Source organism: Rattus norvegicus, chromosome 15, assembly GCF_021556685.1.
Source record: "Rattus norvegicus strain SHRSP/BbbUtx chromosome 15, alternate assembly SHRSP_T2T, whole genome shotgun sequence".
Taxonomy (NCBI): Eukaryota; Metazoa; Chordata; class Mammalia; order Rodentia; family Muridae; genus Rattus; species Rattus norvegicus.
Genome location: NC_141548.1, coordinates 57,059,288 through 57,076,759, shown reverse-complemented (window position 1 = coordinate 57,076,759; position 17,472 = coordinate 57,059,288). Strand labels below are relative to the sequence as shown.

The 17,472-nt window shown below is 46.1% G+C and overlaps 1 protein-coding gene and 1 pseudogene across 1 annotated transcript in view; one reads left to right on the top strand and one right to left on the bottom strand.

The window, feature by feature from the left end:
* The window catches only part of Gtf2f2 (general transcription factor IIF subunit 2), a 121,034-nt gene extending 112,925 nt beyond the window's left edge, over window positions 1-8,109 (top strand). The window contains exon 8 of the mRNA NM_031042.3: window positions 7,402-8,109. Coding sequence (NP_112304.2) covers window positions 7,402-7,521 — 120 coding nt within the window. The 3' untranslated portion in view covers window positions 7,522-8,109. The remainder of the gene's footprint in view (window positions 1-7,401) is intronic.
* Window positions 8,110-15,045: 6,936 nt separating this feature from the next.
* Window positions 15,046-15,322, bottom strand: LOC120097043 (40S ribosomal protein S29-like; annotated as a pseudogene).
* Window positions 15,323-17,472: the final 2,150 nt, after the last annotated feature.

The following is a 17,472-nucleotide window of genomic DNA, read 5'->3' as shown; positions in this document are numbered from 1 at the left end:
TTTGTGAATGAGGTCATATTTTAAGATAAATTTAGTAACATGCCCAAACAATTCAAGCTTATATAGAAGTAGCTACATGGGTGTTAGTATTGAGCACAGATTCCAAGAAACAAAATTGTGGATTATTTATGTGCAAAAATGTAAGTGGAATTTTCCTGTAACTGGTAACCCAGAGTAAAGTGTGTGTGCCTATTCGCACAGAGACCAGAAGAGAAGGTATCCAATCCCTTGGACCTGACATTCATTCATATGGTTGTGAGCTACCATAATATAGGTATTGGGAACTGAACTTGGGTCCTCTGGAAGAGCCGCCAGTGTTGTTACTGAGCTGCTGCTGCGTCTTCACTCACTTTTAAAGAATAAAATAAAATTGCCCTCTGCTGGTTTTTTTCTTTTGTTTGTTCGGTTTTGGTTTTAGTTCCCAAACAAGCTGGAAAGGTGAGTTTTCAGGCTTGCTGTCCATATGGAAACAGTTTTCTTCAAGAAAGAGTTTTGTTTATGTTGGACTCTGTTCAAGAAGCATTAGCAGCAAAGAGAAGCAGCAGCCAGGGCTCTGCATCCGGGCCTCCCAGTCTCACCTCAGCTGACTGAGCAAGTCTGCTGCAGCACCAGGCAGCCTTGTTCCTAGAATGGAGCTCTCCGTAACTTTAATTATTGATAACATGCAGAGCCACACACTTAAACTGCTGGGCTGGAAAATTAATTTTTCTCTCTTTTTTCATTGTGTAGGCCAGACCAGGCCAGCCTTGAACTCAGTGAATAGTTTAGACTGGCCTCACACATGGCTTCCTGCCTGCCTCAGCCTCCTGAGTGCTGGGAGTGTAGATGCTTGCCAGCACATGAAGTTTCCTTTCATATCATTCTTCCTAATTTAAGGCCTTTGTTTGCGGAATGGCCTCCGTATGGAACTGTACAGATCAGGGCACTTTAGTATATTGACAGTCACAAAGTGTCACCACAGTTACCTTCAGAGCAGTGTCACATAAACCCCGTTCCCCAAAGTCCCCTATCCATTAGCAGTCACCCACCCCCAAATCCTAGGCAACTTCGGATCTGCTTTCTGCCTTGACACATTGTCCTGAGTAAGAATTCATACTCTACTATTTTTCAAAATAAGTGCTGTTTTCTCTTTTATTAAGACTTGACTTGGGGCTGGGGATTTAGCTCAGTGGTAGAGCGCTTGCCTAGCAAGCAAAAGGCCCTGGGTTCGGTCCCCAGCTCCGAAAAAAAGAACCAAAAAAAAAAAAAAAAAAAAAAAAAAAAGACTTGACTGAGTGGCTGGAGAGATGGCTCAGTGGTTAAGAGCACTGACTGCTCTTCCGGAGGTCCTGAGTTCAAATCCCAGCAACCACGTGGTAGCTCACAACCATGTGTAATAGGATCCAATGCCGCCTTCTGGTGTGTCTGCAGACAGCTACAGTGTACTCATATAGAAAAAAATAAATAAATCTTAAAAAAAAAAAAACTTGACTATCTGTTTTCCAGGGGTTATGGATTTCAAGTATATATAATCTTGTTTTTGTTCCCAAATTTAAGCCATTAGAGCCCAAGTTTAGGCTGTTACATATACAAGTAACTATTCCAGTATTGTCTTCAATACTGTCTTCAACCAAAGTTAAAGGAGCCACTTCTAATCCCAGCATTCTGGAGGCAGAAGCAGGAGGTGTGCTTGAGTCTAGCAAGAACAAGCCAGGGCTATTCACTGAAGCATTGTTTCAAAATTAAAAAGAAAGTGAACTTTATCTGAACCTTTCAGACCTGTGGGCTTTTGTCACTGCCAGACAGATGAGGCTGTTTCAGTACACAGATATTAATGCAGTAATTATCTGGTTTTTCAGGGTTTGAATAAAATGTAGAGTCAGGCAAGGCTTTATTCTTTGACCATTTCCTTACCCATCTGTCGGCTGGTCAGAGTTTTCAAAGGCAGAAATACAAGCAGTGGGAACGCAGAGAAGACACAGGAATAGGGGTGGGGACAGCAGTGAGGAGGAAAACAGAAAACCGCAGACCCATGCTGCACAGAAGCCCCCAGTACCACCTTCCCTCTCCTGTTCACAGTTTATTCTGTCTGAAATAGTGGGAGCATCTGGCCCTCTCTCACTGTTTACTCCTAATGTGTACTTTGTTTCTTAATGAGCAAGCTTGTGCCTCAGAGTCACTAACTGCTTCATTAGTAAGTCCTTTGTTCTCTCCACAGCTCTGGAAGGAGTCAACTTACTTGCACAGAAAATTCTGTCTGTAACACCCTTTCTCTTGTGGTACCCCATAATAAGAGACACATTCCCATGTGCCATCTGGGGCACACATATTGGACACTTGGTTTAAGCTTTTAGGGCCAGCTTTGTGACTAGATGCTAAGTGGGGTCTATAATTAAGTAACTGAAAGCATTAGGAGTGCTAATGTCTCCCTGTCAGAGCTGTTCTTAATCAAGTTCAGTTGATTTATTATTATGTAAATAATGCTTATCACTGAAATGTCTGACGAAATGCACATCAGTCCTCTCGGGTTGGCAGAGCTGGAGAAGAATAAAACTGCATTGGGCGGGCTGGGGTGGTAGTCAGCAGAGGAACTAAATCACAGGCTGCTTGCACCTTGTCCTCGGTGGTCAGGAATCCATTGGCCGATCCCAACTCCTTAGTCACCACAATTCTATCTTGTGCCTCAAATACAAAGCCTGTCCTGATCCTCTGGCCCCTGTGGTCAGGTGCACTTAGCTGCATCCTTAACAGACGCTGTGGCATTTTGCTCTGCCATCGGTTGCCTCCCTTTGATGAAGCACTGAGGCTGAACCAGTGTTAGAATGATGTGCAGCATTATGACCCACACGCTCATGAGAAACCTCAAGTCCATGTGACACAGAGCTCTACCTGTTCCTGGCGTCCTCTCTGAAATGCAGGTACTGAGGTGAGGAAGCAAATTGGAAACATGCTTGTTTTTAAGTGTGCTTCTTTCTGCACGGAATTGCTGTCAGCTGACATGATCTGGTGCCTATCCTCAAAGAACACCTGTACAGGTGGGGCAGGGGCAGGGGCAGGGGCAGGGGCCCCTCGGTGCCCCCACCACACGCTATGTAGGTGGCTCTCACTGTGCCTGCCTGGGCTGTTTTGCAAGGAAGACTGAAGAAGACATAGTCAGTGCTGGAGTAAATACTGGGATGGATAACAAAGGGGTACAAGATTAACAATTTTTGGGGCTGGGGATTTAGCTCAGTGGTAGAGCGCTTACCTAGGAAGCACAAGGCCCTGGGTTCGGTCCCCAGCTCCGGAAAAAAGAACCAAAAAAAAAAAAAAAAAAGATTAACAATTTTCAGCCCTCATAAAACTTTAATATTTCATCTCAGTGTTATATGATCAGATATACTTTGTTGCATACAACTACAACACAATATTTCATAATTAATAATGTCAGGTTCACACTGAGAAAATGAAGTTCACTCACTTTGTTCCTCAAACTGGTCACTGCCTATCCCAGAGGGAAAACTCTAAAAAGTTCCAGAAGTAAAAAGAATTGGATTTCCTGGAGCTCACTTCCACAGACCTTCTTAGCCCTCCCCAGTCTCTGCTGCCTGCCGTCAAGCATCCCTACTCAATCAAGTAGGGCAGGTGTGGGTGACTACAGGGAGGCTGGCAGTACACAGTTTAAGATGAGAGACATGGGAAGAGATAAGGCCCTGAAGTCAGTCTAAGCACAGAAAGCCAGAACTGGGTTATTGCAGAAACGTTGGGGGAGGGGTGCTGTCGTGGAATGCTGGGCAGTGTGAATGCAATTCTGGGAAGTTGAAATAACTGCTGAAGAAAACTGTTCAGCAGAAGTGACATTGAAACCTAAACAGAAAGGATAAAAATAAAAAGGTCAGATACAAGGAGCAGGGCAAGCATTTGAGGGAGGAGACCCCTAGCATGCATACCCCAGAAGCAAGTAGATAGAGAATGGCAGGTGGGGGAAGGGCAAGCCAGAGTGGATGGCCCAAAGGAATTTGAGATGAGACTTGCAGGCCAGGAGGGACAACTTTGAAACAGCTCACTGTTGTCTATTGTGCTGGGTAGCTTTATGTCAGCTTGACACAAGCTGGAGTCATCTGAAAGGAGGAAGCCTCAATAGGGAAAGCCTCCATAAGATCTGGCTGTAGGGCATTTTTAAATTAGTGGTTGATGGGGGAGGGCCCAGCCCATTGTGGGTGAAGCCATCCCTGAACAAGTAGCCCTGAGTCCCCCCCCCCCCCCCCCCCCCGGAGCTGGGGATCGAACCCAGGGCCTTGCGCTTGCTAGGCAAGCGCTCTACCACTGAGCCAAATCCCCAACCAGTCCTGAGTTCTGTAAGAAAGCAGGCTGAGCAAGAAATGGAGAGGGAGACCGTCAGCAGCCCCTCCATGGCTTCTGCATCAGCTCTGCCTCTAGCTTCCTGCCTTGTTTGAGTTCCTGTCCTGACTTCCTGCAGTGATGGACTAAGATGTGGAAGTGTAGTTAACCCTTCCCACACCCCCACCCCACCCCATCTTTGGCCATGGAGTTGCATAAGTATTATAAGTATTAGCTCTACTGGGAATTTCTGGACATGTTTTCCACTGTTGCTGCCGCGTCTTCCTTTCTAAACACTGTGCCCACTCCTTGCTAAGCTGTTTGGTTTGGTTGAAGTAAAGTGTCTTTAGTTGTGGTTTGAAACATCCTAAAAATGAAGGAAATTTGAGGACAGCACCCTGCAGAGTTGTGGCTGGTCCATGCTGTGGTGCTTCGTGTTACATTACCGAAAGAAAGGGGCGTGCATGGGAACAACCAGTCTGTAGAGTGAGGACTTTGTCCTTCTGTTGTGAGCCTAGCCTCTCACGGCTAAACCATCTCTCCATCCCAGTGAAGACTTTCTTACTGTTTCATGTTGAACACTTTGCTGGCTTTCCATTTTCTGACCAAGATTATAGATAAGCACACAACTTGAAGTTAGGAGCTGCTTCTCTCTGGGCTCAGAAACGCTCCTGCTGATTGCTGTTTGTGTTCAGGCCACTGCTGTGTGATTGTTTGTGCAACAAGATCCGAACAGCCTCACAATGACCCATTCTTTGGAATTTTACAAAGATGTCATTCTTGGCACCTAATCTGCGAGTCATTTGTGCCTAACCCATCATTTTCCATTTATGAGTCCAGTTTAATTAGAAGTAGTTTATGAGCAGTGTCCCATTTTCAAGTGTAATTTGAAGTGGCAGATGGCAGCCGTGCACATTACCTGCCTGCCCGAGCCTTTGTGCTTACTCATTCACACTCATGCCTTCAGCAAAGCCAACTATAGAAGGTGTGGGAGACAGGCAAGCCGCCTGGGCAACCCAGGCCTCAGTTGGTTGCTGCCACCTGCTGGGGCCTGTTTGCCAGAAGGCTGTCCAGTAGATAAGCAGTCCCAGGACCTCACTGAATCTAGTTTCTCAGCTGTTAAGTTTCTAGAAGACAAGCCTGGTGAGAGTGGTGCGTGCCTTTAACCCCAGGACTTGGGAGGTGGAGGCAGAGGCAGGCTGATATCTGTGAGTTCCAGGTTTCAGGACAGCCAAAGCTACATAGTGAGACCTTGTCTCAAAAAGAAACAAGCTTCTAGATGGCAGCCTATCTATGGGTTAATGGATTGTGCTGCATTATTTCAAATCAGCATAGGTAGGGAATTGACTATTTGGTAACATGTGGTGTCCTGTTGTGTCGAGGTTCAGAGAACAAAGGATATCAAGGGCTCAGAAATCCTGGAATATTAGAGAGCTGTAACAGCCTCAAAGCAGAGGTCTTGGATCTTCAGAATCTGCTAGGGCCTTGGATGGAGAAAGGAAGAACACAGATTTGAGCTCAGTCTGGACAGCTTAATGAGACCATGACTCAAAAAAAAAAAAAAAAAAAAAAAACAAGGACAGGTTTGGGTCTGGTGGCACTTGGAGGCAGAGCCAGGGAGATCTCCACTAGTTTAGGGCAAGCCTGGTCTACATTGAGAGTTGCAGACCAGCCTAGGCTGTATTGTCAGACCCTATTTATAAAGGAAGGGGTCATAGTGGCAAACACCTTTAATCCCAGTACTCTGAAAGCAGAGGCAAGTAAATTTCTGAGTTTGAAGCTAGTTGGTTTACCTAAGAAAGTTCTTGGCCAGCCATGGCTACAGAGTACAATCCTGTCTGTATACCCATGCATGCCTTCATGCACACACAGGAGTTTGCTGAAGATACATACATAATGTGGTTTGGGTGATAGTGCATTCAGTGCAAATATTATCTAGGCAGGAGCTCCTCGACCATTAGTGCCTCTCCTTTCAGTGAATGACATATCCTCCTGCAGTGAGAGGAGTCATCTTAATCTTGTGACTGTCTTTGAAGCATATATTCAGAAGTTAGGTTGGTTGGGTTTTTTATGGCAGAACACACTTGTGAATAACTAGCTTTCCTTTCTCTTCTGAGGTCACTGTCATTTGTATTAGTAAGTTTATAGTGGGTGCTTCCGTGGGTTTTGTAGTACAGTCAGCATAGTCCTAATTTCCAGGACTCCAGTAATCATTTGTAAGCAGGTTCTGGGGACACAGAATAATGTGAGCCAAACACGAGGAGCCTGCACCCTCATAGTTCTTGGTCTTCTCCCTGCTTTAGCAGGCCCAGGCAACACAAAGGTAGTACCTTTCCTTTTTCCACAGGAAACTTGTGTTTGAAGACCCATCTTAGGTCAGATGGGGTGTGGCTCATAATTTTATTCCCAGCACTCAGAAAACAGGACAGTCAGGCTGGAGAGATGGCTCAGCGGTTAAGAGCACTGACTGCTCTTCCAGAGGTCCTGGGTTCAAATCCCAGCAACCACATGGTGGCTCACAACCATCTGTAATGGGACCCGATGTTCTCTCCTGGTGTGTTTGGAGACAGCTACAATATACTTCTATATAATAAATAAATCTTTTGAAAAGAAAACAGGGCAGTTGAGGCCTGTCTTTAAAGAAAAACACATCTTATAGAAGTAGGAATTCTAGATGCTTATCATATGCTTGCTTCTTAACTATTATTTCCCGTCCCTACAGTGTGTGTCATTTGTGTGGATGCTCATTAAACTGCTGATTAACTCAGTCTGTGGACTGAGTCTGTTAAGTCACTGAAATCAAATCAGACTGCCCTCTATTGAATTCAGTAAACATTGAGCAGCCATTACTGTATATTTTCCGCTAGATTCCTCTCTATTCGGGACTTCCAGGCCTTTGATGCACATGCTTGTATATTTAGTGAAGTACACATTGTAGAATCAGAAAAACTGTTGAACCTTTTCATAGAAACCCCACTTGGGTTTCAAGGGTGCTAGTTTTTGTTACTGCTGAGTATTTAGTGTATGTCACTGTCAGTATTATTTCCTGCCTTGATAATCTCATCTGTGGAGGGTTTTTATGATTTTGGTTTTGGTTTTTAGGGATACCTGAAAGAAATCTTGAAAGAAATCGGCATTCAGAATGTAAAAGGAATTCACAAGAATACGTGGGAGCTGAAGCCAGAGTACAGGCATTACCAAACAGAGGAGAAGAGCGACTGAGAGAAGCGTGTGCAACAGTTACAGGCAGATCTCTGCCACCACACGCTGACTGCCTGCCCACCCTGACAGGACAAAGACAACTGAGTCTGTCTGCCATTCCTCAGTAAACTGTTAAAGCTGGGACTCCAAAAGGTTTCTAAGTGTTTTTTGAAGAGAAAGATATTATTTATAGACTAGACTTGTGTTAAGCCATAGCATTCAGCAGGCATGCTGACAACACATACATGTGTCTGACACTCAGGAGACTGAGGCAGGCAAAGGGTGAGTGACTTTGAGACCAGTCTGGAATACACAGCAAGACCCTCTCCCATAAAAGGAAAACATTACAGTATGGGTAGGGTCTGGGGTTACAACTGCCTCTGTTCCCACTGGTTAGCTTTGCAAGTGTAAATGGGACATTTCCTAAATGAAATTGTATCTCTGAGGAACTAAGGTAAGAATGGAGAAAGTGGGGGGAGGGAAACTATTAAAGGAACAGAGTTGAAGTTCCTTTTTCTGAAACTGAAGAGGGAACTTGTCCCTCCCTACAGAGGTAATATTTTACCTTCAAACATACGTAAATAAAGAGATCTGTTCCCTTTGTACTAAGTGGCAGCTTTTATCACTGGTGCCTAACCCTTGTGGTACTGGAAAGAGAAACAGTCAAAACTCGAGACAGTTACTGTCCCATCTGGAGAGCTGGCTCGTGGTTACGGGCACACACTGCTCCTGCAAAGGATATGAATTTGGTTCCCAGCAGCCAAGTCAGTTTCTTTCTCAGCTGTCTATACTCCAGCGTCAAGGGATCCTTGCCTTCTTAGGTCTCCACAGGTTTCCACACATACGTGTCCATACATTCACACAGACACATGAATGAAACTAATTTTTTTTTAAAATCTCTTAAAATAACAATTGATAATTAAGTACCTTTCCAACTTCAAGATGCATCTCTAACCAGATATAAGCTCCCTGGAGACTGGCTTTGGCCTGGGATTTTTACTTCCCACTGTCTAGGCAAGGCTGACCCTTTGCTATCAGATTCTATTGCCAACTGAATCGGGGCTGTTAGGTGGTGCACTGAGATGGCAAAGGCAGGTGCTGTTCCCTAGAGCCTCAAACGCTCTCCGCGCTGTCCTCAGCTGAGCGGATGGAAGCAGCACGTGTATGGATGAGTTTCCTCAGGACGACGAATGTCATGTGGTAAAGAATGTGAAGCAGATGCCCCAACAAAGCAAGTACAAAAAGAAGACGCACATTTCATCCTCTGCGTCCGGATGCCTGCAGCCAAGCGGTTCAGATGCCAAAAATATAAGCAAATGCTGTGTAGTTAAAGCAAGGAAAAAACTTTTCACTAAGAGAAGGGTCTTGCCACATTATTTGCTCTTGGTAGCATGTCATCAGAATTCCGAGGTTGAGTGCTGCTGTTCTGAGAAAGATGCTGTCTCTGTCCGCCCCCTGTAAACTACAGGTCTGCCTAAGGAAGGCAGTCCTAGTCACCACCCACCCTCGGCTGCCTTACCTGCCTCATTCTGGTGTCAGAGCCAAATGTGTCTGCCCCTTGTCTCCTTTTTAAAATCTTTTTAAAATCTATTGTTTGACGGTTTCATACATTTATTCATTGAACACATCCATTCCAACTTTCGTCCCCCTCCAATTCTTGATAACTGGAAGCCTAGTGTCCAGAACCCACGGGACAGTGTGAAAAGAACTGCAGAACTGAGCGTGCTGGGTACCTGCCACGTGCTTGGTAAATTATACAGCATGTACCTTCCTGCAGAGCTTGCCGTTCTGTTCTGAGATGCTTCCCTGAAACATAAGGGTGCTGCCTCTGTCAGAGTTTGCTTTATAGATTCTAGTAGCGTCACGATCTCATTAATAGAACATCCAGTTGGACATTACACTGGACTCTTGATGGGCTTACCTCTGGGTTACCCTTTTGGTTTCTCTGTGTCAGCCACACAGCCTGTTAGCTACCTTGCTACTCATCCAGTCAGTGAGAATTATTCCAAAGCCTGACTTGACTTCCCATAAATATCCTGGAATAGCTGGACTTCCCAGAGACAACCCAGCCCTGGGGAGGGAACACAGAGTCAGGGTCACAGCAACAGGAAAGGGATGAGCAGAGCCCTTCCACCAGCATTGCTGGGTGTAACCTAAGGAGCCTTTGTTAACTGGATGGAAAGAGAAAAGAATGGTGGGTTTGATGGGACAGCAGCAGGCTACCATGTGGATCCTTTGATGGTCTGCTACTAACTAGACATCCTCTAGATGACAGGGGTGCCATGCCCAGGACACAGCTGGGACATTAGTGGGCACTCACTCAGCTCAGATGAGGACCTCCAAAGAAACTTCACTGTGGCACAAACATGTTCCCAATATGTTCTTCATATAAAAGATTTCTATCAAAACTAACGAGATCTCTCAGAACCAATAACAAACTGTATGGTTTTAAGTGGGCAGTAATACAAACATGCGTTTCTTGACGGGTTGGATCAGTAGCTCATGAAGAGCTGTCCCAACAATCGGTGGTCACTGGAGAAACAGAACATGTTTCATGGAGAAACATGGCCCATGCCTGCTAGGATAGACAACTTCTGTGGAAAGCTGACTCTCTGGGGCTAGTGAGCAAGGAGAGTAACCAGAACTCACACACACGATCCTGAATGATGCAGGGCTTGAACAACATTTTAGAGTCTTCTTACAGACTTAGACATGCAACCCAGCAGTCCCCCTACTGGAAGAGTTAGATACATGTTTAAGAAGGGACGGGCTGGAGAGATGACTCAGTGGTTAAGAGCACTGACTGCTCTTCCAGAGGTCCTGAGTTCAAATCCCAGCAAACACAAGGTGGCTCACAACCATCTGTGATGGGATCTGATGCCCTCTTCTGGTGTGTCTGAAGACAGTGACAGTGTACTTACATACATAGATAATTTTTTTAAAAGAGGGGGGGTTTCCAAGCATGGTAGTACACACCTTCAATCCCAACACTTGGGAAGCAGAGGCAGGCAGATCTATGAAATTCCAGGACAGCCTGTTCTACAGAGTCAGTTCCAAGACAGCCAGGGCTACACAGAGAAATCCTGTGTGGGTCGGGGGTGAGGTGGAAGTGGGATTAGAGGAGGGAAAGCGCTTAGGTGTGTGCCAGACACTAAACATACTGCCAGATGGTCACATGGTCGGCTCTTCCACAGCGAAGACAAGGAGCTAATGCAGTTGGATCATCCCTGGGCCATTTGATGTGGCCTCCTACTGTGCACTTTCCACCTGGCCTCTGCAAGAGGAGAACCGAAGGAGAAAGCAGGCCCCTGTTTGCATGGGAGACATTCTGGGGCTACCACAAAGACATGGGAACTTTGGGTAATGAAAATGCTGATTGCTTTCATGATTTTGTGATGTGTATGAAATTTTGATCTTCTGTTTAAAAGAAGTCCTGTCATGTATGGTGACGTGTCCCAGCACAAGGGTAAACTGAAGCAAGAGGACCGCACTTCCAGCTTAAGCCATCTACCAAGACCCTGCCAACGGATCACTTAAAGGGAGGGAGGAACACGTTTTCAGCCTACTTTATTTAATTGCTATGTGAGAGAAACAGAAAACGACTGAGGAGTTAGCCTCAGGTCTGTGTACACTAACCATGCTTTCCATAGAGCACCCTGTACCCAGACAGGCCTGAATTCTCCTACCTCAGCTTCCTGAGTAGCCAGGGTTATAGGCCTGTGCCGCCAGCCCGGGATAAACTGACTGGAAGCAATACCCGTTAATGGGGACAGTTAAATAACTAGTCTGTGTAATGGAATGTCCAAAGCAGTTTAACAATGTGGTCCTGAGTTCAATTCCCAGCAACCACATGGTGGCTCACAACCATCTCTAATGAGATCTGATGCCCTCTTCTGTGTCTGAAGACAGATGCAGTGTGATCACATACTTAAAATAATTAAAAAATTCTTTTAAAAAAAATGTGGTGTGTTGTTAACTGACACAATTTCATGTGCCTAAGCAGAAAAATGCCTCAGAACATTAAGGGTTAAGAGCACTTGTCCTTACAGAGGTCCCAACACCTACAGTTGGACCCAAACACCTACAGTGATTCATAACCATCCTTAACTCCAGAGGATCTGACGCAGTGCCTTCTGATCACCAGACACACATGCAGGCAAAGAGGCAAAACACCCAGACCCATCAAATAAGTAATATGAAAAGGAAACATGTTAATTGTGGGTGATTGAAGTTCTGCACAATGTGGACAGGATAAACTTTTAAATGGTTTTTTGTAAGATGCTGGTTACAGTAATAAAAATAAAACCAGCTAGTTCTGTATGAGCATGGATGTTTATAAACACAAGGAAACATACCTGACTTACAGTGCTACATGTAACATTGTAAGGCAGGAACACCGGGCAGGATAGGATGGTTCACCAAGTCTACACATTGAAACTATATTCCTTGTGTGTACATGCATGTGTTACCAAGCCCAAAAGGAGAGAGTACCTCTAACAGTTAACAGCTTAAGTTAATAGCTTAAGGCTATTCCAAGAAACACGTGGGGTTCCATTTCTCCCCACCTGGGCTCTACAGTTAGCCGATACCTTAAATCCTGCCATCGAGCAACAACGCCCTCCAGAGGACTAGGGGTGGGTAAAGAGGATAGGCCTGTTCCCTGGATGTTACAGTTTCCTACACGTGTCCTGACCTCCCACAAGCCAGGAGCCTGCCAATTGAGTCTACAGTGTCCCCGCTGGGAACTGGTTGCCTGTTGCCTTGTATATTTTCCTAGGATTAATGTTGATAAACAACAGCCTTTCAAAGGGAAGAGCATGCCTGGGCACAATCACAGCCCGATGGGAGAACAGCCACGAAACCTGGAGTGAAGCATTGATCAGTGGCAGGAGAAACCTGCTCTGCCTTGATTTGCCAAGTGTGTGAGAAAACTGATCCCAAGTAAACAGAGCCACTGGAGTGTGGGAAAGGCGCTAGTTTCTGAGCAGTAGATAGTAAAGCAGTGGCTTGCCGGCCATGATGACTGACGTGCCTTTAATCACAGTACCCGGGAGTCAAAAGGAGGGGGGAGGTGGCCTGGTAGACCTAGCAAGTTTCAGGCTAACCAGAGCTACATAATGAGATCCTGTCTCACAAAAGGGTGGAGATATGGGGCTAGCCTGGGCAATAATGTCTGTGGAGCTGAAAGGACAAGGTTTGCACTCCAGCCCACAATGTCTCCACTCCTGTTTCTGGCCTGTGGGACCCAGCAGGGTGGGACTGATTGATTTCATCCTTGGTGCCTGCCGTTGGTGTAGCCAGCAAAGACTTCGCCATCATAGGAAAGTGTGATTGCTGTTCACACACAGAGGCTGCAGAGGTCTCTTCTGTTCCAGTGTGGCTGAGGAGGGAGTCATTACTAAGTAGGCTTTCTACCCTGTTCACGGGGAAAGCTTCAGTATTCTCAGACAGCGTTGGCAGTGGAATCTTAACAGCATCAAACAGCCAGCTCTGAGATCACACTCTGTTACCCACCTACACAGATCCGTCGGAAAGCCGAGCAAGCCTTGACTTGCAAGCTTAATAAGTTGAAATGAAACACTCCCACGTGTGAGTTCAAGTCGCACGCACTTGTGTTACAAATGGATGCCGGGTAACCCATTGGGCACAGACAGCAAAGAAAACCAGGAGAGTTCTGTTTGCTGTTCGAGTCTTATCTCCGGCAACCCTAAACTCCCAGGCTCATGCCAAACGTGTTCTTCAGCCTCCTCGGTGGCCAGAGGTGAATGCCACCAGACTACAGGCGGGAGCACTCTGAACTGAATCCAGGGCTTCACATATGGCTAAGAGCATTCTGCCACCGGTCTATGTTCCCTGCCCACAGGATCAGCTTAAATAATGGTGCGGATGGTCCTTTCCGTTGTTTTCAGTTGAACCCTCCTGAGAGAAAGCACATGTGTACCTTGGTACACCAGAAAAGAAGCCAAGAAATTACAGTTGATGTCTCACACGCTTCAAGCAGGCTTTCATCTGTACCAAGTGGTTAAGGTGTCACCGTTGCCAGTCACAGAAGATGGAGAGGCTCTGGTTTGAGGGAGTGGTTGGGCGGAGGCTGGTGAAAGGTTACCTTTGTGCTATGGAGGAGTGTCTTAGTCACGGTTCTATTGCTGGGAGGAGACACCATAACCAAGGCAACTCTTATGAAAGAAAGCTCTTGGTTGGGGGCTTGCTTTTGGTTTTAGAAACATCCGTTATAGTGGGAGCAGGACAGCACCCATCTGGCTGGAGCAGCAGCGGAGAGCTACAGTCTGATCTGCAGGCCACGTGAGAGAGGGAAAGAACTGTCCTAGCGCGAGCTTTTCAAACCTCCAATTCACCCAGACTTCCCCCGACGAGGCCACACCTCCTAATCATTTTCACTCTCTGGTGACCAAACATTCAAATATATGAGCCTGTGGAGCCCATTCTTATTCAAACCACCCCAGGGAGGTTGGTGAAACTAATTTCTAATGTCCTCCTGGTTTTACAACTGATTCAAACATGGTCTGAGGCAGCTTTGCTCTATGGTCCCTTCAAAAGACTACACATGACAGAGGCCCTGCTCTTAAGACACAGGGTATCTCACCTGTCTACGTCCCACTAAGGACAGCCGGCAGAAACCGGACAGGCACAGGAACTCTGGGGAATGACTTCCTCGGTGACTTTAGCATCACTTGCCCCTCCTGTAGGCCACCTGCTTCTGCCATTTCACTGTGCCCCAAATGTTTGCCTCGGTCACAGTGGTTTCCTGGTTCCAGCCTGCCCAAGGCTCTTGCAATTCTTAAAGGGTGGGGAAAAGAAAGAAAAATAATTCAAGTTGTCTTTAAAAATATTAATCACAGCTGGGCGTGGTGGCACACACCCTTTGATCCCAGCACACAGGAGGCAGAGGCAGGCAGATCTCTAAGTTCAAGGCCAGCCTGGTCTATAAGTTTCAATATAGCCAGAGCTACAGAGTGAGACCCTGTCTCATTTAAAAAAAAAAAAGAAAGAAAGAAAGAAAAGAAACGAGTCACAGCCCTGGGGACTGGCCACCCTCTCTCTGGCCACGTGGTCTTTGCTGTTTCCTGTTTCTGTAGATACTCTGCTCTGCAGGTTGGCGTCTTGACAACATAACCTGTGTGGAAGAACTGCATAACTTTGCTTTGGCTTAGCAGGGTCCAAACATTTTTTTTTTTTCGGAGCTGGGGACCGAACCCAGGGCCTTGCGCTTGCTAGGCAAGCGCTCTACCACTGAGCTAAATCCCCAGCCCCCAAACATTTTTATTTTGTAATTTATTTTGTGTTTGCGGATTTTGCTGGCATGTATGTATGTACCACATGTGTTCAGTCAGTGCCCATGGAAACCAGAAGATGGTGCCAGAGTCCCTGGAACTGGAGTTAATAGATGGTTGTGAGTGTAGGGAATTGAACTCGGGGTTTCCTAGAACAGTAAGTGCTCCCAACCACTGAACCATCTCTCCAGCACCAACTTGCCCATTTTTTTTTTTTTGGCCTTCAGTTTTTTTTTATTCTGTGTACACAAAGACTAGCATGATTGGTATCACAGGGTAGACAACTGGTTTCACTGGGTAGACAGTTGAAGCATCCATTCAGGTCGCTTACTCCAACTTAATGAAGCCCATGTCCTTCACGTACTGACGGAAGCACTGTCCGCACACGTTCAGTCCATATTTACGGATCAGACCGTGGCAGTTAGAGCAGACGTGGCGAGAGCAAGAACCCTGGCCAAACTTCCACGGGTGACTCCAGTAGAGCTGCTGGTGACCCATCTTGCCTTCAGACACCCAAGGAGGAAAAAGGCCAACTTTCCCCTTTTGTTTGTTTCTTTCTTTCCCCTTTCTTTCTTTCTCTCTTTCTTTCTCCCTTTCTTTCTTTGCTTTTTTTCCCTTGTTTTTTCTTATTGCTTGAGTCAGGCCCTCACACCTTCTAATCACATACTTCAGTTTTACATGGATTTTAGCCCAGCCAATTGCCACTCATTCCAAATCCCACCTCCAGAGCTACATCAGGGGTTCTCAGCCTGTGGGTTGTGACTCTTTCAGGGGTCAAATGACATCTTCACAGGGGTCGCTTAAGACCATCCTACATATCAGATATTGTAATTTTCCTAACAATAGCAATAGTGCAGTTATGGATGAAGTTAAATCTATGGTGGGGGGTCACCAGGACATGAGCAACTCTATTAGGAAGGTGAGGAACCACTGTTAGCAGATTAATCTGATGGCTCTCTGTTCACTGCTAGCACCTAACCTGATGTTTGGATATGGGAGGTTTCCACATGGGGTAGATTTTGGGTAGCAAGGCCTTCCCAAGGAAGTAAAGGGCTTCCTGAGGAAGGGTGTGTCTACCTGAGCTCAAGAAAAGAAGAGAGCAGCCTCCAAGTGAGCCAGCTACTACGATGTGTGCACCAGGGATCTAAGACCTGAGTTGCACAAATCCTGAGAACACTGGGGATTCATCAGTGGACAATGGTGGGTTTATGAAGAAAATGGCCATTCCATCCAGTTCTAGAGTTCCTATGACTCCTATGTAAAGAAGAGAACACACAGTCTAGAGGGTTGGGTTAAGCTGTATGGAGGGCTTGTCTGCTTGCATGCATAGTGAGCAAAGAAGCCAAACGTGGTGGTGCAGGCCTGTGGCCCCAGCAATCAGGAAGGTGTCAGCAAGATAATCACATGACTGAGGCTAGCCTCAGCTACATAGACTATCTCCAAACACACACACACACACACACACACACACACACACACACACACACACACAAACTAAATTGTACCTGGTGGTGGCAGCAAATACCTTTAATCCCAACACTCAGAGGCAGGCAAATCTTTGAGTTCAAGACTAACCTGGGCTATAGAGTGAGTTTCAGGACAGCCAAGGCTACACAGAAAAACCCTATCTCAAACAAACAAACAGACAGACAGACAGACAAACCAAACAACAACAACAACAACCTAGATTGCAGTAACCCACCAGGTACACAGTTAGCCACAATTTAGTAGTTCCTGACCTCTTTTCTGGCACATGACCCTTGTGCACTAATAAAGCCTTGTCAGCATGTCAGAAATGTGACAACTCTGTCTCATTCTGCAGACTAGGGGATGGAAAACATCATTCAGACCACACCATCTTTTTAGTAGTGAAGCACAGGCCTCTCCAACACTCAGGGCACCACAGCACCCCATGGCCTCTAATCCTTTTGGTCACCAGAATCCTGGGTGGGAGATCAGGACAAAATGCTGGCTATTAACCCCTACTGAGGCGCATCCCTTGGTAGGACCCCCCAACTTCTGTTTTCCCACAGAATTCTATAATAACTGATGGTGACCAGCCAAGACTCAAAACAATTGAGTTTGTCATACACTGTCAACTAGACAACTGGAAGTGTCATTTGGTGGAAGTCTTCCTGTTCGTGGACAACCTATAGGAAACACCAAGGGTTTCCTGAAGTAACTTAGTGGCAGCCCACCTCACCCTGCACCCCCTGCCCTGGAAACTCAAGAGACAAGCTACACTGACAGTGTGAGCCCTGACACTGGAACCTAAGGTAAAAGGGCACATAGTCCCAGACGGAGCTCTGAGTTCAAGGTCAGCCTCTCCTACAGAGTGAGTTCTAGGACAGCAAGAGCTACATACACAGAAAAACCCTGTCTTGAAAAACCAAAAAAAGAGAAGGAAGGAAGGAAGGAAGGAAGGACAGACAGACAAGTCTTTCAGGGCTTCACTGTGAAGTTGCATCCTGATGAGCCTGTCACAATTTGAAAACATGTTTAATTCAGCCTAGCCTAGCAACACTTCTCTACGGAGTGTGGAGTTTACCTTGTGCCGGCATGGCTGCCTGGATGCTGCTAGTCCATATCAAATTGCATGTCGATGGCCAGGGAACAGATCCAAATTCAAAACTCAGAGCCCAGTTTCCACAGAGTGTGAAGCATTTTCACACCCTCCCAA